The sequence below is a fragment of the Rissa tridactyla genome, chromosome 16 (genome assembly GCF_028500815.1).
Source record: "Rissa tridactyla isolate bRisTri1 chromosome 16, bRisTri1.patW.cur.20221130, whole genome shotgun sequence".
Taxonomy (NCBI): Eukaryota; Metazoa; Chordata; class Aves; order Charadriiformes; family Laridae; genus Rissa; species Rissa tridactyla.
In genome coordinates, this window is record NC_071481.1 from 108,548 (window position 1) to 130,210 (window position 21,663).

General features: G+C 47.0%; 2 protein-coding genes across 31 annotated transcripts in view; one reads left to right on the plus strand and one right to left on the minus strand.

The window, feature by feature from the left end:
- The first annotated feature begins 706 nt into the window (after window positions 1-706).
- On the plus strand, window positions 707-1,400 carry MRPS16 (mitochondrial ribosomal protein S16). Its single transcript, XM_054222158.1, has 3 exons — window positions 707-768; window positions 846-1,106; window positions 1,182-1,400. Exons 1-3 carry the CDS (start codon window positions 756-758, stop codon window positions 1,304-1,306), a joined length of 399 nt encoding a protein of 132 aa, XP_054078133.1. The 5' UTR covers window positions 707-755; the 3' UTR covers window positions 1,307-1,400.
- Window positions 1,401-1,554: 154 nt separating this feature from the next.
- The window catches only part of SLC45A1 (solute carrier family 45 member 1), a 75,275-nt gene continuing 55,166 nt past the window's right edge, over window positions 1,555-21,663 (minus strand). For 16 of the 30 annotated variants that reach the window (XM_054222142.1, XM_054222137.1, XM_054222138.1 and 13 more), the window contains 9 exons: window positions 19,580-21,237; window positions 15,843-16,255; window positions 14,718-14,810; window positions 14,001-14,225; window positions 12,203-12,942; window positions 10,898-11,051; window positions 9,577-9,753; window positions 8,686-8,891; window positions 1,555-8,619 (listed from right to left, as the gene is read on the minus strand). In XM_054222142.1, the coding sequence (XP_054078117.1) occupies window positions 8,338-8,619; window positions 8,686-8,891; window positions 9,577-9,753; window positions 10,898-11,051; window positions 12,203-12,942; window positions 14,001-14,225; window positions 14,718-14,810; window positions 15,843-16,255; window positions 19,580-19,821 (2,532 nt within the window). In that variant the 5' untranslated portion in view covers window positions 19,822-21,237 and the 3' untranslated portion in view covers window positions 1,555-8,337. The other 14 variants (XM_054222150.1, XM_054222145.1, XM_054222148.1 and 11 more) reach the window with 8 other exon arrangements.

Below are 21,663 nucleotides of genomic sequence, written 5' to 3' on the forward strand. Positions count from 1 at the left end.
AAGAGGCAGCAGGAAGAGAGAGAGGGAGCAGACAGAGACTGATAAAGAAGGACGTGGAGCAGGATGGAGATACAGAAAAAAACCTGGGATAGGCAGTACAACAGAGAGGAAGAAAGAATAGGGGCAGGGAGAAAAAGCCAAAAACCAGACAAAGTACAGGGCGGAGAGGGAGGAATTAATAAATAGGGACAGGGAACCAGACAGAAACAGAGAATTAAAGAATAGCAATGGTCTACAAGAATGATAAGGAGGAAACGAAAAATAGCGGCAGGGAGCCAGACAGAGCAAGATGGTGAAAGAAAACAATAGCGATGGGTTACAGGGCAGAGATAGAGGCCCTAAAAAATAGTGACTGGAGGCCAGATAGAGACTGTAAAAAACACGTTGGGCTACAATACACGGGGGGGTATTTTAAAAAGTAGGGACCGAACGCCATACAGAGAGATGGAGAACGGAAAACACAGTGACAGGCTGGAGGGCAGAACGGGAAAAATATAAAAAATAGGGACAGGCAGATAGCGATGGAGAAGAAAAAAAGATTGCGACGGCCTGCACAGCGGGAGGAATTAAAGAGTCGGGGCCGAGAGAGACAGAGACAGGCGTCCAAAAACACACCGCCTCCACCGGGCCGCCGCCGCTCCGGCCGGGCCCCGCTCGCAGGGTCCGGGCAGAGTCAGCGGGCGGAACCGCCCCGCCGGCGCCACCCCGCCCCCGCCGTCATCGCGCCGCGACGCAGCGAGGGCCCGGCCGCCGCCATGGTGCAGCTCGGTGAGTGCGCGCGGACGCGGCCCGGGGGGCCCGGCGCGGCCCGGCCGGCCCCTGACCGCCCCGCGCTCTCTTCGCAGGCAGCCGCCTCCTGAGGGGTTACCGCGGCGGGCACGTCGTGATCCGCTTCGCCCTGGGAGGCTGCACCAACCGGCCCTTCTTCCGCATCGTGGCGGCGCACAGCCGGCGCGCCCGCGACGGGAAGTACCTGGAGCAGCTGGGCTGCCTCGACCCGCTGCCCAACGCCCACGGCGAGCGGGTGGCGGGGCTCAACCTGGAGCGGCTGCGCCACTGGCTGGGCTGCGGCGCGCAGCTCTCCCGCCCCGCTGAGAAGCTCCTGGGTAGGCGGGGGTCGGGGCGGGGGCGGGGACCGGGCTCCGGGGCGGCCCGCCGCGGCTCACTGCCTCTTCCCGCAGGTCTGGCGGGGTTCCTGCCGCTCCACCCCATGACGGTAACCGGCGCCGAGAGGCTGCGGCGGCGGGCGCAGGAGGCCGCGGCGCCCCCAGCGGACGGCCCGGCTGGGCCCGGCGACGCGCCCTGAGACGCCCCGGGCGAGGGGCCGGCGAGCGGCGGCCCAGGGCTGCACCCTGCCCCGTCGGCGCACCTGGAGGCATTAAAGGGTCGTTTGCACACTCTGCACTGTCCACGCGCTGCTCTCTCCTGGCTCGGCTCTGAAAAGTTTACTGTTGCTGCCAAATTTGGTGCAGCAAATCTAAAAGGGGTTTTTCTACTATAATGTATGTGCGGAACCATTCCAGGAGGCATTTACGGCTTTTTAAAGGCACGTTATTAACCCTAGCCTATGGCTTTCTGCAGCAACGGCATGACTGCTGCCAGCTTCCATTTGCCTGCTGCAGCCGTCCAGTGTTTCAACTCCTGCCTCTGATTTACTGTGACGGGACAGTCCAGTGGTCCAGAAGAGACCTGGCACACACAAATGCAAATGAGACTGCAGCTATTTCTCTGTAGACAGTGTTTCTGTTTAGTTTCTCCAGAGAGTTTCTGGGCCTCTCTGTTAATTTACAAGCAGAAGATTTCAGGCTCTGGTAAAGGGAGAGTGGGGTTTGCATGAAGCGAGATATGAGTCTTACTACTTCATCGCATATTTGACCCTATCCCAAGATGCAAGAAACCCACTGAAATCTCTGTGCTATGTTAGTGACACCTCTTGCTTTTTGGGGTTTCCTTTGGCACAACTCTCACAACATGATTCTACAAAGGTCAGGTAAAGACAAGTTTTCAGTTTTGCATCCCAATAAGGCTTGTAGCATAACTGCCCCAATAGAGGAAGAAGAGACAAAACACTCTAAGAAAGGGTTTCGCTTGCTTTTAAAAAAAATCACAGTACTGAGAACAGCTGTATTTATTTCCGCTTATGGATGAAAGATTAGAGTAGATGATTAAAACTATCCTTTGAAGTGGATGAGGCTGTGAAAGGTGGTATTGCGTTTCTCATACCTTCCCCTTCTTCCATATATTTGATATGTTTGGAGTCACATTTTATATAAAATGATGACTGTACTCTGGTACAGGGTTTCTAGGAAGTTCCTCTGTGGCTTACTCTAGATTTTATTGCTTCAGAGGTAAAGGTTTGCATCTGCACAGTTCTTCCTATTGTCATCTAAAGGTACCACACAGCTTTCCCTTTCAGGAGCTTTCCGCTTCAAACACAAGAAGGTTGCTCTGGAAGGTTTCTTTTGAGCCAGTTTCACGGAGGCCTGGCTTTTTTCCTATTAAAAAAAAATTACTACTGTGTTACTAAATGAAGGATCCCACAATCATACACAAGGCAGTAAAGTAGTTGCTTTCATGTCCTTTTGAATCCTGAACAGCTACGGGGATACTCTGTAAAGCAACAGGGTGACCGACCATTAGCATCCGACGCTGCTGTTGCAAGGCACAGTAGTAACACCAGGTAAATAAATGAAGTACTGAGAGCAGAGTCATGCTTTCCACAGTGGCTCCTCTCAGCACGTCTCTTGCCCTGCCTGTTTTCTTAAGTCCCCTGGCTGAGGCATCTGCTACACTGAAACATGCGATTGACTGGAGGGGACTTAAAGAAAAAGAAAAGTGTGTTCTCCTCACCTAACTCCCTCTTCATTGTCCATGCAAGCAGTGGGTTTGTTTCTCCTTGGGGACTGAAAGAATGACTTTGTCAGGGTTCCTAAATTGTTGCGTGTAGATCAGAATAGTTTGTGCAACAACGCACAGCCTCTGGACCACAGTACACTCAGCCTGCCACAGAAGCAGTGGATTTTTCTGCATGGATGCAGACTGCTGTGCACCACTATGGGACAGCCCAAGCTTTTTAAAAAAAGAATTTAAAAAAAGGCACACTGAGTTTATATAGCATAATTCTCAGATAGCTGCTCTGATGCTGTCAGTGGGTGAAGGCTGCAAACAAATTACAATGAGCAATTCTAGTATCTTGCAAATGGCGAGATGTGCAGTGCCAGAAAATGTGTACGGCTGCGGCCTCCTGGAGTTTGCTAGAGAAAACCAGTAGCTGTTAGCTACGAGCACTGAACACCATTTACACTTTGAGCTGAACCTGCCTTTTAAAAGATTAGTTGATACCTTTCTTTGGAGCCATGGTGACCTGTTGCTTAAGGGGTCTGTACGTAGGAATGTAACGCACAGGGATCTAGGTTCAAGGGTGTATGTTACTGTAGACACTGCACTAACTCTCTCTAGGGCAAAAGGAGCAAGAATTTTCCCTTCTTGGTAGGAGGAAGCTATTAAACTTACTCAGCTATATTGTCACTTTCCCCTCTTACCCCAGAAGTTGTGTGGGCTTAAAAAAATAATTGCATATAAGGACTGACCATAATAGAGTATCTTGTTGATAGAACAAGAGGGAATGGGTTCAAGCTGCAACAGGGTAGGTTTAGGCTGGACATTAGGAAAAAATTCTTCACAGAAGGAGTGGTTAGACACTGGAACAGGCTGCCCAGGGAGGTGGTGGAGTCACCATCCCTGGATGTGTTTAAGACTCGTTTAGATGTGGTGTTAAGGGATATGGCGTAAGGGAGAACTTTGTAGAGTGGAGCTGATGGTTGGACTCGATGATTCCAAGGGTCTTTTCCAACCTAAATGATTCTATGATTCTATAAGCCAGAAGCAGGGTAGAGTATCATCAGGCTGACGCACAGCAAAAAGCTAGGCTTGAAGAAAGCTACAGATGAAGCTTGAATCTCGAGTTTAGTAATTCTTCATAGCATTTGATAGCAATATTGTTAAATTCCTCATTGTTTAAGTAGCTCTCGCAAGCTTACTTATCACTGTACTCACACAACCCAAAATCTTCATTTCTGCTCTGACGTTGAAATTTCCTCTGTTGGCTGTCCCATTGGCTGTGGAAATTTGTTATCCTTTGTTCGAGAAAGATATCACTGGGTCCTAGAAAAAGCAAAAACAGAAAAGCTTATAAACAGCTTATATATGTGGCAAATACTTCATCATCCCCATTGCAGACTGCTCCTCAGTCCACAGACTGCCACTCCATGCATATTTGGCATTTGAATTTCATCTGATTAACATTACTCATTGCCTGCTTGCTTCCTGCTCCTGGAATACTTCCATTTTCCATACACCTGTCAAGCTGATGAAGCAGTCTCACCTTTTGTTTACTGTTAACTATTAGTGCTATTTGGGTATCGAATTATGCTGTTGCCTTTCAGATCTAAAGTAAAACTCCTTGCCTACCACTGTGGGTGGGGACATTAGGCAACAAGCTGCATACACAAAAATTCGCATTATCCCATGCATTTACCATTTCTGCACAGAACACGTGAGAGAGAGTGAGCACGCTGGCAAGGCTTTTAACATGAAAAACTCCTTATGCAGTGTAGAACAGTGTCTTCCCAGAACCTTCAAACCTGTTAGGAGACAGCATGGACGGCACCACCAAGAAAACTAAGGATTCTAGTGAAAGACCTCTAGTCTGCCCTGGTGCTGCTGCCCCACAGCTTTTCTGTTGTCTTGGGCGTTGCAGCCTGAAATCTGCCACCCTAAATGCAGGCCCACTTTAACTAGCACCTTCACTTCCACTGACCCTGCTACAGAAGCAGCAGCCTGGGGCAGCGGAACAGCAATGGAAAGTTGTTGCAGTCCTTTCCTTAGTAAACATCAACAAAAACCTTCCCAGCAGAAAAGCTAGGCTAAATGAATCATTATGTCTTAACAACCAGAGGTATAGAAAATGTAAATGTATATAAATTTAATGGAGCGAAGATTTCCCTTGGCATTTCAGCTCTAGTAGTTGTAGAAGTCTCAAGATGTTTACTGCAATCCATTGGGTGTTGTTATGGTAATGGCATCTAAAAGTCTCTCACTAAGGCTGTATTCCAGTCTGAGGGAGGAAGAACATACATTAAGAAAGCCACCTTTTACCCGAAGACATCTTTTTTTAATAAAATAAAGTACATGTCCTATAGAGTACAAGATGACTAAGTACTCATTAGTAGAAAATGTCTAGACAACTCTCTTCAAATAGTTCCCACAGTAATTTTCCTTTTTTTAATATAAAAGTCATGCATGTTTATTTGATTTGATTCTTGAAAAGGCTTATTTTCTTCATTCAAAGATACAGCAGAAGTTCCAAAAATGGTAGGTTGTCTTTTCTGAGAGACACAGCAGAGGTCAAGTGAACTGCAGACACACGCTGAAATGGTTACAGCCAGCTTAATTACAAACATGACACAATTGATTAGGTGCTTTCTCCATCCCTCTCCCCGTTTTCCCTACTTCTGTACAGATGCTATAACTACATTTATGAACATCCACAAATAACTGCCATCAAGCAACCTTTAATGATAAGGACTTAATCAAAATTAACCTTTGGGCACCGCTGAAGAGATTAAACTACAGCATAAGATAAAATCACATTCCTGCCTAAACTCATGCATCTTACTTCTAAACAGCAGCTCGCAGATTTAGACTGAATATTTGAAGCATTTGGATTCCAAAAGGTAAACATCACTTTGCAGCTCACAGTTCAACAGTGACCACATACAGTAATTTCTGTAAAAAACAAAATGTATGTCAAAGAATAAGCAAGTAAGCAATGCCTCTTTTTAAGTTATTTCTATGGATTTGGTGCAACTTCCAACTCTGCATGGATTTTTTCCAGACACCACCAGTAGTGCTCAAAGCCCCAAATTAACATACATTGATGCTGACTTAAAAGTACTATGTATGTAAACACTACATAAATACATACGGAAAATAAAGGCCATATCCCATAAAATAGAAAATGTAATATATATTCTATTAGGCAGTGCATAGGGGCATAGCAATAGTTCTATAACTATATAAATACATTTCATAATATTATTTACAGATGGAAGCAGAGACAAAGATTACCATCAGATACATTGATTTCATCAATTCTGTGACTCTTTTGGAGAACCTTGCTTACAACAAAATGATCTGCAACTCCAGCTACCTAGAAAAAGGAAAGTGCTCCTGATGCATTTAGTGCAATAATACTGGCTAAAAAACTTAAGAGGAGAAAGCATTCTAAGAACCAGTACTGCATTAGCTAGTGGGACAAAAAAAAACATTTTTGAGTTGAAAAGATCGGTAAGATAAGGAAGAGAAATTAAGGTTATACAGCAGATGAATAAGAAAAGAAAATTTCTCAAAAGGCAAGTCTTTAGATTGTCAGAAATCAGAAGCGCCAATGTACCAGTTTCTCATGCTATTTTGTTTCAGCTTCATCCTGAGCATTCTTGGAGACAACTGCCCCCGGATCAAGGAAACGGCATGTCACAGACATTCCTGCAGATATGACACTATGTAAGCCCAAAGAAAGAAAAGAAAGATGAATAGACTCATCAATCTGACTGTCTTTTACCTCTGAGTGCTTGACTTTGTAACTTCAGTAGTGCTCCTCCACTTAACTAAATACCGAGTATCATGAAACTTGCTTCTCGAGTAAAAAACCAGTAACACTCAGGGATAGATGATAAAAATGAGAGGTTCTTACAAGAACCTTTCACAGGTCGTGCATTATGCTTTCAGCATTGGAGTATAGTAAACCATAACAGCTAAAGATTACACAGGTTACTCATCTTGGCATCAAGCATCAGATTAAACCTGGGTGAACATTCAAGTACAGCTCATTTAAAAGTAGTGACCCTCCAGAGAAAATCCTTTTTCTGGACCTAAAGACCAGGTGAGCAAAAATAACCTCTACAGGGATGCAATGCACGACACAGGTAAACACCCAAATGCCCATCAGCTTTGGTAAACCTTGGCTGCCTACCCAAATAACAGAGGCAGGCTGACAGAAATCCTAGTTTTAACTTTATTTCCATTTTCATCTTTGCTCTCAAGACCTAAAAGACTCCTGGGCTTAACTGGAATTTTTAAGAGATCTCACACATTCACCACCTTCCAAAACCAGAATAATTAAGAATTCTCATAGATAATGACAAAGCCCTTTTACTAGTTTAAGTGAGATATGGAAGATGCAGCTCTAGCTGACAAGTACTTAATCACCAATCCCCATGCAGATTTCAAAATGCCACAAAGTACAACTGTATGAAAAACAAGGATGATGTGCTGCAGACTTTCACACAAATGATTCTTCTTAAATTTTCAACTCAAGAGCAAGCTTCTACCCAAGGAAGTTGATGCAAAGAGACCCTTCTCCCCAAGGCTGGGTTACAGACAACTGTCCGTCCTCCTGCTAAGTCATCACAAGCCCTTGTAGTCTTAGTTAAAAGTCTAACATGGAAGGAAATATGCATGTATTGGCAACCATCACCATGGATCACAGCCAGAACCTACAGGGCAGGGTTTGGGAGCCAGGCCACTGTGGTTTCACCCCACAGCAGCTCCTTGGAGCAATTCTGCTGGTGGGAGCTCTGCGCACCCAGGAGACTGGCTATGGTGCTTGACAGAGTACTTACGCCACCTGAGCAAGACCAGTCACGCTCAGCCTTCCCAGAGTTTTGAAACACACCCCCCAGAGCCAGGCCTACCATGGGCAGAGGATGGAACTTGCAGGATGGCCTTGTCGCTCCCCAAGGCCTCACAGGAGTCACCGCTGCCCTCGGCAACTGAGGACTGGGCCGCTCAGCAGGGCTGTGTGATGGCACCTTCTGACCAATGAAGCTGGTGGAGCACTGTGGCCCCAGCACTCCCGCAGTGGCGGTGCCCGCAGCAGCACGTGCAGCCCTGCAGTTCGCTGTCACCCTGCCTGGGCAACCGACTTCCAGGTCCCATGCCTCAAGCTGGACATTGCCACTCGTCTCCCCGGGAATGATGGCACCGCGGGGCAGCTGGAGGGAATGGCCCCACGCTGACATCACCGCTTCCTGTTGCTGTCACCCCAGGGGCACAGATGGGCCTTTGCCACCTCAGGGGAAGGATGAGCAGTGCCAGGCGCCACTGACTTGCCCCTGCCCGCGGGCAGGGAAAAGCTCAGCGAAGACAGCGCAGACCTTCCTGCCGTTCACCATGTCCTCCGCTGCCGTCCCAGAGGCGCATGAGCCCACCGCACCGTGATGGGGAGGCCGAGGGCGATGCAATGAGGCAGTAGAGGCTGTGGTGGCTTTCTCCCACTTATTCGTTCCGTGCACGGGGCAAGAGCGGGCGCTGCTCCTCGGCGGGTGGCACCTCCTCGCTGGGCGGCGACTCATAGGTGACGCAGAGGGAGGAGAAGAGACAGCCCAGGAAGGACACCAGGCTGGCGAAGTACATGGCACCACTGGCGCTGCCCACAGCCGCTGTCAGCGGCCCCATGGCCAAGGCCACGAGGATCTGCGCCAAGAAGTACTGGCAGCTCAGCAGGGAGATGTCAACGCCCATCCCACGCCGCGTGCCCTCCGCCTGTGAGCCTACGAACTGTGGGGGACACAGCGTAAGGGGGCGCGGCAGGACACCCTCTCCCCTCCCCAGCCCGAGGCTCACCTCATGGCTCTGGTAGTAGTCGCAGAGCAGGGAGTAGGGCAGCGTGCAGAGCGTGGCAAAGAGGATGCCGTAGGTAGCGCACAGTGACAGTACCACATAGATGTTTCTGGAGAGCGTGGCCAGCCCTGTGCCCAGCCCGAAGGCCAAATATGCCACAAAATACAGCGTCCGTGTGCTGAACCGCTCCTCCAGCTTCTCCAGCAGGGCTGCAAGACAACGGCATGGCATTCAGGGTGAACTGTGGCCCTCCCTGCTGCTAGCCAGTCAGCAAGGGACCCAAGGGATTCACCTTCAGGCCCCACAGCCCAGCTGTTACACAGCCACATCTCAGCAGCAACTGTTATGCTTTGAGTAACTGATGGCTTGCACATGAGTGCCAAGGACCCCTTCCAAACCCCATTGCCACAACACAGCCTTGCTGCCCTACCTGTGTGGAGGGCCTGGCAGAGCTGAAGCCTGGCAGTGGCTCTGTCCCGGGGGGTAAATGGGAACTGTTTGAGGGGCGACATGACACATGACAAGGTGCTCGGGTGGTGCGTGACACCGGGCGCTCTGCTGGGGGCACACCAGCACTGAGTGCTGCTGTGCCAGAACTGTGCCTGTTGTGGCTGTGTTTATTTCTAGATTCAATGTACATTGAAAACATCACTTGTGAAAGGAACTATATACTGAGAGATGTGTTCTCGCTGGACTGCTGACCTCATCTGCTGTCAGTGCAGGTCAAGCTAACTAGCAGAGATAACACAATGAAAAAGAACACTCTGCTTCAGCACTCATGCCATGTGGTAGGCTATGTGCAACATAAATGCTGGACTACTTGTTGCAGAAACACCACTCGAGGAGCGGGTGCATCTTTCTCACAGCAGTGGCTAAGATGGCTCTACTAAGTACCTGAATAGAAAGCAGCACTGAATGCATAGATGCACATTCCCCAGCAGCCCATGGTGACCCCAGCGTTGTACTTCTGATACTCATCTGAGCTGTGAGGCGCTTTCGGATCCCCTTGAAACACTACTTCTCCCATGAAGTCAGTATAGAAGAGTAACATCCCCTCAAACGAAAGCCATCCTGAAAGAAGCCAGAAGTAATCCTTTAAGAGTGCAGAGTACCTGTTTCCCCTCATGAACTTACATGGATGCTATGAGCCCTAGTACCAATCACACTTGAAGACAGGCTGTGCAATGTGAGTTTTACGTAACGTTCAGCCATGTTTATCTGCGACTGCTATTCGCCGTGCATTGTGGTACAATGTTCGTCATAGACCAAGACTTATCCTTTGAATTCCTAAGTGGAATCCTAGAGGCTGACTGCAGGCCACAGAACACTTGTTTAGCAAGACAGAAAAACAGATTACAGCAGTCTGAGCTGCCTTCAGGTTTTGACAGGACACAACACTCAGTTTCATGGAGTGGCTCATCACATAGTCCTTTCAAGCTGCTGTTGTCCTCCTACATAGAACTGGAAGAAATGCTTCTTATGTCATGGTTGCAGTCTCTCGAGCACCTCCGACACAGTTAAAAACTACTCACAAACCGGCGTCAGGGCCACTGATGCAGGCAATCTCTTATTTCCTTTCACAGCCAATGAGTATTAACTACCTGTTACCTTCTGTCCAATTTGTGTAAACTGTATTGCTTGCAAGCCCCTCCTAACCATCAGCCACGCACTGTTAAGAGTAGAGGTAACAGTGCACTGGTTACGGGCACTCCTACAGTGTTGCGTTCGCACCTCACGGCCTGTTCTGGGACCCTTATACACATGCTGTCAAAGGGAGGGAAGTGAACACCAGTCGCAGGTGTAAGCAGGGAAATACAAATGATCTTGCCTTTCTGCTCGATACTGCCAGTTTCAGAGCATTAAAAAAAAAAAAAAAAAAAAAAAAAAAAAAAAAGAGTTGAGGGTTTCAAGTTCTCGGTTCATCAGTGTTTCTCATCCCAGTGTAAACATTCAATTTAACAGACGCGCTGATTTAGGCCATTGTTATTCCCTTTCTAGGAACATAGGCTTTACTATTTTGTTGGGTTTTTGAGTTTTTTACCTTTCTCAGTGTTCTAAGAAACTAAATACCAGAAAGCACCTTATTGGTGAGTGCATACGGAACAAATCATGTTCTCTCTAGTTAGCAGCCATTACAGCAATAGCTAAATATTTAAAAGCATTCACACGAGGTAAACTACTTCATGGTGAAAGCAAGACAGCACTTTCTAAATACCTAGGAAGTGGTTGATGCAGAGGTTACGAAGAGCCTTGGGCATCCGGCAGATGGTCGAACAAAGCAGTTTCACAGACAGTGGTTGCTCAGAGGTCTCGCCTGATCCATTCAGCTCGCTCTCATACTTAACACCATTCAACAAGATATTAGCAACCTGCATCAGAAAAACTCACAGGTCAACAAACACAGTAAGACAGACGTAAGCATCCTCTGAGCAAACCTATGCAATATTACACACCTATCTGCATCATCTGAAAGTTAAACTCTGCTGCTGCAGTATGTTGAACTAGAGATTAAGAACAGTGTATTTAGCTAAACTGTAAGTTCACCCTCGGAACAAGCGTTAAATGACAGCGCTGCGCTGCAGCTTTCAGTATACTTGAAATGGTACTCTTCACTTCTCTAGGGTATTTGGCAACCACATACAGATGCTAGCGTAGGGAAGGCATAAATTCCATTGCATTTAATAGGAGCTGTACCCACATTCAGGTGAACTTGGTTCCTGAAGTTTTAGAGACGTTGAGTAAGAAGAGGTTGGTTTTAATGGAAACACATTCTCATTGCCTGCTAACCTTGATGCTCGATTTCCGCATGCACAGCATGTAAAATCCTTGCCCTAACGAAGTCTGCTCTCATAAACTGAGTCAAAGTACAGCAACAGCAACAAACAAACAAAAAACCCCCCCACACCTCCCCCCAAAAAAAACAAACCAAAAAACAGAGGACAGTTTACCTCATCTTGGATCATAAAAAAATTGGCCAGCATACAGAGGTCTCAGACATTCCAAGTTATCACCAACAGTGGGAGATGAGGTCAGAGTCTTATCCCTGGGTAAGGGAAACCTCACCTCCCTGATGGAACCAGATGTAATGACTGCCATAAGGAGAAGCTCATGGGAGAATCCTATCCCTGGCCCTATCTTGCGGGTAATTCTGTGGAAAGGGAAGATACAGGCTCAATAAAAATGTGTCTTTTTCTGCTCTCATGTGGTAGCTCCCTGGGTGGTGAAGCGGGGCTAAAAATACCGGCCTAACTTTCACACGTGGCCCAGTGAGAGCGAAACGCTCTCATTTCTGCCATCTTAACAAAGGCAGTTGACAGACTGCCAGTCATAATTCACATCCTACCCACTATTCTACCAATAAAGTCATAGCAGGTATGCTGTTCCCATTAGGACTTTTATGAGCAAACTGTCATGAGCAGTCTTTAATGATGAATTTGTGCACTACACATTTGAAACTATATGACGAGATTAAATGAATGCTCAGGTTTACATGGTCGTATCATTGATTTTCTGCCCTTACCTGTTGGCTGAAGGTTACATTTCTTCTTCTGCTGTTTTCTGGACAGTGTCCTGTTACGATATCTGGAATGGCCAAGGTCTGAGGTCTTTTCAGGATCCCTGATGACCGTGGCTTTATCGCATCCAGTGAACCCACCCGTAGTGCCTCGCCATCAGGCCCCGGCGTTATGCTGCTCTCCCCTTGCTCCAGAACTCCATTTTCTCCTTGGTAACAGCCATCAGGCACCCGAGGAAAGCTGACACTGACAGGCTGCCTGGGCAAGCTAGCTGGAAGTGCTAAGTAACTACTGTGCCCGCCTGTAAAACAGTCTATAAGCACACTGTCAATATTTGAAGTCCCAAATGATGATGCAAACTCATTAATTCCCGTCAAGGAATTGTCTCTGCTGACAAAACTGCCATATTTGGGCGTGAGTGGGCTGAGGGGAGAAACGGGACTCGTAAAACTTGCGTGTAAGTGAGCTGAGTTATGAGAAGCAAAGTTTTCGTTTACACCCTCCTCAAAGAAGAAAGGTGGAGAAGGAGGGAGAGGAAGACTTGGACTCTTCATCACCTTTTTCTTCCTGCTAAAGGACCTTAAGGGTCTTTCTGGAATGCTAATTAGAGTCAGCACAGTAGTGATAGTCAGTATAACTGAGGTGAAGATATAGATGACGCGAAGTTGCCCTCCCACAGCTTTTCCAAAACTGGTTTTATCCCAGTGTATTCCTCCAACAACATAACCAAAGCCACCTCCAAGACCTGGTGGAAAAACAGAGCTGAGATTACCTTCCCTAGCCAATCCTGGAGTCAGTAACAGCACAGCACCATTTGTCTAATGATTTGTGAGTAGAATCTGACATGTTACTTCTGTTTTACTACTCAACCCTTTTCAGTTCAAATGCAGTAATAAACACAGTTATCCATGCCACAAGGACAGTCTGGATGTACAAAAACAGTACAGAAAGGAGGAAAAGGTCAGTGCTATAAAAGTGATGATACAAGTAATTAAAAATGGTAGTTCTTTCTTCGCAAAGAACAAACCACTTTACCTTCAGCTATTTCAGTCCATAAAACAGAAGTGTCCACCAGCCTCGTGGCAAGGCTCTGCAATCAGTCAGCTAAGACTGTTTTCCTGAAAGTAAGTGAAAATCCATTTTCCCCACTCAGTTACAGGAACGCAGATCTAACTGCGTCCAAGACAGACCGAATCACTTCAGAAGCGTAGCAAGCTCATTTAATCAGCAACGTGCTGACAGCGTACAAAACTGCCACTGCATTACTACTGATGAACACCGAAGTTCTGAGGGCACTGGATACCTGTCTCACTCCATTCACGTGGTGAAAGCCTTACAAAACTATCTTTTCTTTCTTACAAACACATTCAAAGGCATGAAACAGTCTCCTGATAGATAGGAAAGCTAGACTAGGGCAGTACAACAATTGAAGATGACAGCAATGAGAGATCATAGCACCCAGTATGCACTTCCCCTCCAACAGAATAACTAAAAAAGGCATTTTCCACACCTGCAGGAAACTGAACCTCCTCCCTTGAGGGATAATTTTGTTTCCATAGGTGTTACAAATGACATGAGGGACCTTCAGATGAACAACCCAGGACTGTGTCTTGACTTTTGGTAGTTACAAAAGCCTTTTACAGTAAGCAGAAGTATGTTTTCAAATTTAATTAGTGCTACCTCTCCAGGTATTTGGTTATTATGCTTATAGAGGAAAAGACCAGTGACTTGCACTCTGCTTTCTCACAGCAGGGCTGGTTTACTTAAGGTTCACGTCACCCAAAAAGCACCAAGAAAGCATACCTGCTAACAAAGCATGGATGTTGAGGCCCCTGTCTTGATCCACTGGGCTGCATACATCCATCATGTAGGCATGACTGGGATTGTCTGCTGAATCTGCGCTGAAGTCCATGAGGACAACACCACAGACTGTAAGAATGATCCCCCATTTGTGGTTATTCGCAGTGTCAGACAAGGTGCTCCCTATATCTTTGCCATTCAGCATAAGTGAGAGCCCAAGCAACGCTCCTGGGAATAAAACCAAAACAAAATCAATCAATCGACTGCTTACAAGCAAAAACACTTGCATCGCTCTATGCTCTAAAAGTATTATGCTACCTGCACAGTCTTGCAGCAGTACTATTGCTCTTGTTCGGATCACCACAGTCTGGGGAACGAGCATGGCTTATAGAATATACCTTATAGAAATATACCTTATAGAAAAAACCCTTTTCTACTGTTCAAGTTTACAAATGTCTGGAGTTGATTTTGGCCAAAGAAAAACATTCTTGACCCCCAAAACATCCTCTCTTCAGACTCTGACAAGAGGTGTTTTTATGCGTGGATCTCTGGCTGCCAAAGCATCACCTCGGCGCCACTCTCCACTTTCTTCAGATGCACAATACCCAACACTTTAGAGGCATTTTATTCAGCCTAGTACCACAAAGGGACGTCACAGAAGAGAGATGCACAATGTTTCTACTTTGTAAGTGTTATGTCCATCGTTTCTACAACACACACCTACTGCTAAGACCAGAATGAAAGGTCTTCTCCTCCCGAATCTTGATGTGCATCTGTCACTCCAGGCCCCCAGTAAAGGCTGTAACAAGAACCCTAGAAAAAAGGAATCACCAGTAAGTAGCATTTTTCTACAAGACGGTTTTACAGGAGAGTCAAAATAGGCACCTTAACAGGCAAGTAAAGGCAGGACACCATAGCATAGTGATATCCCTAGTCCGTAAGAGTCACCCAGGTGCACACACAGTGTACTTCCTGGCATCTCCCAGGATGAGGACTGAATAATGTAATGTGCAGCTGCTCACTGCCATGGCAGTTCACTCTGCATCATTAATACAGCAGAGTTTGACATCAGGTGAAGAATAAGAGTACAACAATTTTACATTGTAAAGGACTCCATTCCTTACCAGCTATTTCATTTACTGCATCTTAGATGGGAGATTCCCTGTAGCATTAGCTTGGAAGGTAGCAAGAAACAAATATGCAAGCTGGATAAGTGCCTATATTACTCTGGGCCAGCCTATGAGTAGGGGCCTATGTACTCTCTTCTTCTGAAGCACATCCCACAAGCAGAACAGGCAGAACAAAGTTTCTAAGTGGTAATAGCCCATCCTATGGTTCTTCCCATAGTAACGGGTACAATCCCAACCCTGGCTCCATGCTAAGGCATGGAATCCAATGCCCATAACAGCAGCAGTCAATGGTCTTTCATCATTGGAACACCTCATTTGTTTCAGAAAGTTAAACATGAGAAGGCAATCCCACTCTGCTTTTTTCACAAATCCTTGGGAACTGCCTCTGTATGCTTTTTTTCATAGGGACATAAATGGATACATTGATCCTCTTTTACTAGTTTTTAAATATAGGAACGGAGTAACCAAAGCTTACCCTCGCACAAGATGGAAGAGGTCAGTTAAAAGAACAGACCTTTTGATCACACTGGGCCCATTTCAAGCAAGACACAGCAAGAATTATTCTCCATTCGGTTGTCTAAAATTATGGCTAGTGCTTCTTAATCTCATAAGCACACAGAATATGCTTGTTAACAGCTGAGGTAGAGAAAATGAAAATATAAAACACCTGTGTAATGGAAAAAACAAGGGAAGAAATAGTGTAAAGAAAAGGTACCTAATATGGGGCTGATGAACCATACCATTCCGTACAGTTGGTCTGGAAGCCCCATCTGAAGCAGCACAGGGGTAACATAGGCTGTTTCCATGGCATAGCTGAACTCAAGCCCAAAGAGAATGCACCCGTTAAACAAGAGTTCTAGGAAAGACCTCTGAGGTTGGAGATCCTCAAAATCAATCAAATCAATAGGACACGGAGTATTTGGTGGTGGCGGCGGCGAAGGGCGGATGTGTTTTCTCCTTTTTGGATGTCTCTTGAAGTTGTTGGCCCGATGACTTATGTGCCGTGTGACTGATCCAGAATAGCCTGGAACTTGTGACCTCCAGATTTCCTGAGAAGCCACGCTTGGCAAAAGTGCAGCATCGCTGACAGGGGTTGTTGCAGATGGTGGAATCATTACGGGTAAGTGTCTGGAAGAAAAATAGCTCATAATAACATGGTTGAGTAAGAAAAACTTCGCTTAATTTCATTTACTGAATTTCAAGCCATTTTTCAAAATTTCACATACTAAGTGCAGCCTCTGTACGATTTACAACCTTTTCTCTCCGTCTCTTGGCACAAGACATATACGTTTTATGGACGTCACCTCCATCTTTGCACAAATGAGACACCAGAGATCCCATCTTAATTACCTAGGCATTGCCTAACGTCATCAGGGATTAAGGCTGAAATATTTAAAACAATTAGCAGTCAGACATGTCATACTTCCCAGGAGTTCCCATAACAGCAATGGGTTTAAATTTATCTGCAATTCACTTGAGCTAAATTAAGATGAATCATGACGTCAGTCTAAGTTTACAATAAAGCAAAGCTGTGGCTTGGCTGCAGATCCAGAATCTTGCTGCAATGTAAAATCACCTTTCAGCACTGATCCTACCATTCCTGCTGCCTGTGCTGAGGCCAAGGGTTAATGCAAAACTTTTTACACAATGACTGAGTTTGCTTTCCTTCCTATTTACATTCCTGAATTCAACAGAGATGCTCTGTTGTAAGGACACAGTCTGATCCGCTACTTCTTGCTGGTTCTATTCCCATAAGACTTCATGAGAGCTCACAAAGAATATGTTCTTGAAGTTCAGACTACACAAGCTGAACACTTGGATGAAGTCAGCTGACAATAAATACGGTTGGAACCAGAAATTGATACCATCTTTCAGTTCAGGAACTGACGTTTCGAACTAATTCCTGAGCAGATACGTACACCACAAGCCACCCTCAGCACTGCTACTCCTCTCTCAGAGATTAATAGCATTCAAGTGCTGAACAGCCTCCTTGGGTCTCATCAGAATCACTCCTGTAGCCAAAGCATGTATACTGTGGTGAGTAAAACAGCCAAATGGATTCCAAAATAGCATATCAGGATAGATGCCGACAGATCTGCTGAATTAATGAACCACATGTCATTTCTTGCCTCTTACTACCAGAAATGGAAACAGCTCATAAGTGAAGTCTGACCTTTTCTTTATGCTTTCTTGCCCACGGACCAAAGGCTGCTGCTGCACAAGGATGGCTCCACTTCACCTCACACCTCTTCAGGAAAACCTCACAGCTGCACAGTAGTAAGCAAAACAAATCTTTCTTTTTTGTTTACAGTTCCCCAGGGGAAAAGACTCCCAGCTGTTCTGCTACTTTAAGTGTACAGAACTCCCACAAATCTCTCATTTTCTGCTACTTCCTCCAGTGCATTTCACACACGTCTTCCTGGAGCCCTTAGTCTATGCAACATTCTTTGCTGCACATCCCTAACTATTACCAAAAGCAGAACTCCATAAATCCACGTTTACCATCACACTGACACAACAGTCATTAAGCACGGCAGGACGATGCCTTACACAGAATGATCCCCAGCTCTACATAAGCATCCAAAGAGAGACATTTCACAATGCAAAATTAAATGCCAAGCACCTCACAGAAGACTGCAGCTAGGGTAACTTGACTGTATTTGGGGCCTGAGGGGGAGGAGGAAGGGTGGGAGAGAGAAGACATCTACTAAGTATTACTAACGCTGTACCACAGGTTTCCTCGAGACTGCTTCTCTTCAGACCAAGATAGATACCATGTAAGAGAAAACAACAAGTGATTAATAATTGTAATTACACGCCTTGACACCCTGTCTCACAAGGCACCAACAGCAAGCTACATTTTGTTGGGAAAGCTCAGTAGACACCCAGTCCCTCAGAAAGATCAACAGAAGGAGAAGTGTACGGAGACTTCATGAAGATGCCCACACCGGTGTTCCCCTTGACACTGTTTTCACAAATTACTGAAAAGTTCTTATGACCCGTGTCTTTCATAAGCGGAGAACTTACTTTGCGGGAGTACCTTTATCAGCCTTCAGGTCAAAGTAATTCCCTCACAACGAGAATTTGTTAAAAATTAGGAGAGAGATACCAGAAAAAAAGACGTAACAAAAACCCAATCAGATTCACGACAGATGCTCTAATGACCTCCTGGGCACTTCACAGAAACGTGACAATACAGCTCTGCTAGCTCTCCCCTTCGTCACTGACATACCTTGCCATTTGCACCCAGGTTATTGATCTCCCTGTGTTCATCTATTAGTTTAATTTCATGCTAGATCTTCCTTTATCTTCCTGCTCTGTACCGTGCGTTGCAAAAAAAAACAGTATCGCAAGTTGTAAGTGGGAACACATTAGTGACAGAAGGAAAGAACCCCTCTGCGTGGCTCAAAAATACACATGATGATCTGCGATTATTTGGAACAAAAGGCTATTATTGACAGCGTGTCACTAGTCCAACAGAAAATCATCATAAAACTGTGAGCTGAGCCTATATTCCTCATTGCCAATTTTCCTCAACTTATGAATTGTTCACCAGAGAACATAACCCTGTCCTCAGGTGAGTCTACCTAGTGATCACAACAGCTTCAAAGCAGAAAACATCTCCTTCAGCACAGAAAACAGCTACGTGGCTGTTTGCTTTCGCTATCAATGGCTGTTATTTGTGATTTTTGGCACTCGACGTTGGTTGTACCAACAACCGCGCATCTCAATGCGCAGGGCCTTCGTGATGCCGTCTCTGCCGCCTGCTGTCTGCACGGCCAGCGCACACAGCAGGCCGGGATGGGCCATCGCCCTTCCTCCCGGGCACCTCTACGCCGAAAATAAGTTGTTGCTTCTTTGGTAGAATCTAGTCCCAATTCTTCTGCGGCGGGTACCGAAGGCTCCAAACACACCGCAGACGCCAGCGTGGCGGGGAAAGGCCGACCCCGGCCCTGACCCGACGCGATGGCCGCCGCCTCCCAAAAGCTCCTGTCAGCCGAGAACGAGCCGCGCAACCGCCCCGGACCGGGACGGGCCCGGCGCGACCCCCGCCGCCGCCCCGCCTGGCGGCCTTACCTCAGCGGCGCCCGGCCCCGCACTGCACCGCGCGCTGACGCCGGCCCGGCCCCGCTGACGTGGTCCCGCCGCCATTCGCCGGCGGAAGCGGCCGCCCCGCGCACCGCCCCCGGAGGGCGGCCCCGGCCGCGCCGCCGCAGGAGCGGGCTGCGGTGGGGGGGCGCTGCCCTGCTCTGCCCCGTGGCCCGGCTGCCCCCGTCCCCGCCAGAGCTCTGCCGGCCGCGGGTACGGGCGCAGGAGCGCGCTCCGCTCCCACGGGCCCCCCGCCCCCGGAAGAGGCCGGGGGCTGCCCGGGACGCGCCCTCGAGGCCGACCGCGCCCCCCCGCCCACTTTCTGTAGCAGCGCTCAGCGCAGGCAGCTGCGAGCGGCCGTACCGTCGCTCCATAGCATCGCGGAACGGTCTGGGGTGGAAGGGACCTTTAAAGGTCACCTCGTCCAGCCTCCCCTGCGAGGAGCAGCGACGTCTTCGTTTCCACAGACTCATCCCTGGAATCGCAGGGGAAGTGGATCGTGATAGTAAGACTTTTAGCTGGGGTGGAGATATTTTTTGATAAGGCCATAGAGCAGATGCCATAGATGACGCTGCGCTTTTATCTCTTCTAACTAACGGTAGCATTCAGTCCTGCCCTTCCTTAGGTAAGGCGATTTGCCAACTTTGTTTTATGGTGCCCTAGTTTGTGCTCTTACATGCCAAATTCCCTCATGGTTTGCAAACAAAGATGGCGTGATGTAGTGCAGTCTGTTCTGCGTATTTTTAAAAAACTTCAAACTCAGGGCACTAAGCATTAAGGATGCTTAATTTTATCTCCAGAGGTTACCATAACACTGCATGAATCCTTAGCATATATCAGTATTTATTGTAGCAGAACAATGGCTTTCCTGCACATAAATCAACAATCACAGTAGGAATAAAAGGTATTGCACCATTTGTCCGTAGAAAACTCGCTTTCATTTATGTGGTAGGTAGTGCAACCACAACATCTGAAAAAGATGCCAAAGAGCACTGTTCAAGGCAGGGGGTGTTCGGCTACTGCACAAGTTCACATAAAATCCAATGTGAAATTGTGAGAAATCAGGGTAATCTTGCAGTACACAAGGACAGGTGCAAGAGACCACTGAACATTCTTATCACCACAGATTCCCTGTCACCTGATCTGTGTTGTTCAATTTTTTTATGTCAATTTGTCCATTATATTGGTCAAGTATCATTCATCAGAGTTTCTATAATCCAACAACAGCGTAAAAGAACCTTTATAACACTAAGGGTTATTTACTCACAGCACAACAACGTTCATAGGGCAGAAGGGTGTTTGTACCCGACTAAATGAAAGCGTTCAGGTGAGGACTGTGTTCCTCACCTATCCTCACAAATGTTCTTCCTCAAAACCACATCCCAAACAGCATGTCAACAGTCACAGCAAATCTTTTCCCTTTACTGCTTGCTAAGACAGTGCCCTGTGTAAGCACCTTGCTCCCAAACTAACCCTAAGATACATGCCTAATTCTGCCAGACTGGGCAAAACCGAGCAATAAACTTGTCAAGCACCGGCACAGTTGCTCTCAGCTATTTGATCCAGTTCACCTTTTCACCTTCGCCCACATCAAAATGCTCACGCAGATAAACTAAACACAGATGGGAGAGTCAGTCTGATGTCAGAGACATCTTTGAGTAAGAGAATCATCCCAAAATACACCAATTTGCCCCAAACAACACATGTTCTTTTGTTGCCACGTCAGACACTGTTGCAGGCTTCTACCAAAGATGCTGTAGGTTCCTCATTTGACATACAATCTACCCTCAGTCCTGGCAGATTTGAGGCAACTTTGGTACTAAGATGTCCCTCATCTGTCTGTGCTGAGCTCTTCCTTTCAGCTCCCAGATATGGGACTTCCAGACCCTACATCAACCCAGCCTTGCCACACGCCACTTCTCAGTGCTGATGCCAGATGGCTGTCACCACAATGGGACGCGGTGTCTCCTCCCGCCAGAGGGTCTCACCCACAACACAGCAGCCACTGCTCCGCTTGCTGCCTATGGAGAGAACAAACTTGTTTTAGAAGCCACATTCTTAACGAATCGATTAAAACCATTACTGTGGCACTGGAAGAAAACTATCATGTTCTTGTTCAAACGCGCAGGCTGACAGCCCCTTTATTTACATGCCTCCAGTACCACAGCCACTGCAAAGATCCTTCATGCTTCTGAGCAACAAAGGCAAAAATAAAAAGATTTGCAACCCTAAAAATGAAAGGCAGGAACAGGGTAAGGTCCAGCCAGGTGCCACAGCTGGTAGGAGAACACAAGCAGGCAGGTCTGCTGCCTGCCAAAGGGATCAGATGGGGAAAGAGACGGCTGCTGCTGGGAGGAGCCACTACCCTCAGCAGTAGTTGTAGTAGCACCAGCTACTGCCCACCCAGCTTCTCATGCTCAGAGACAGCGAAATGGGCTGGGAGACTA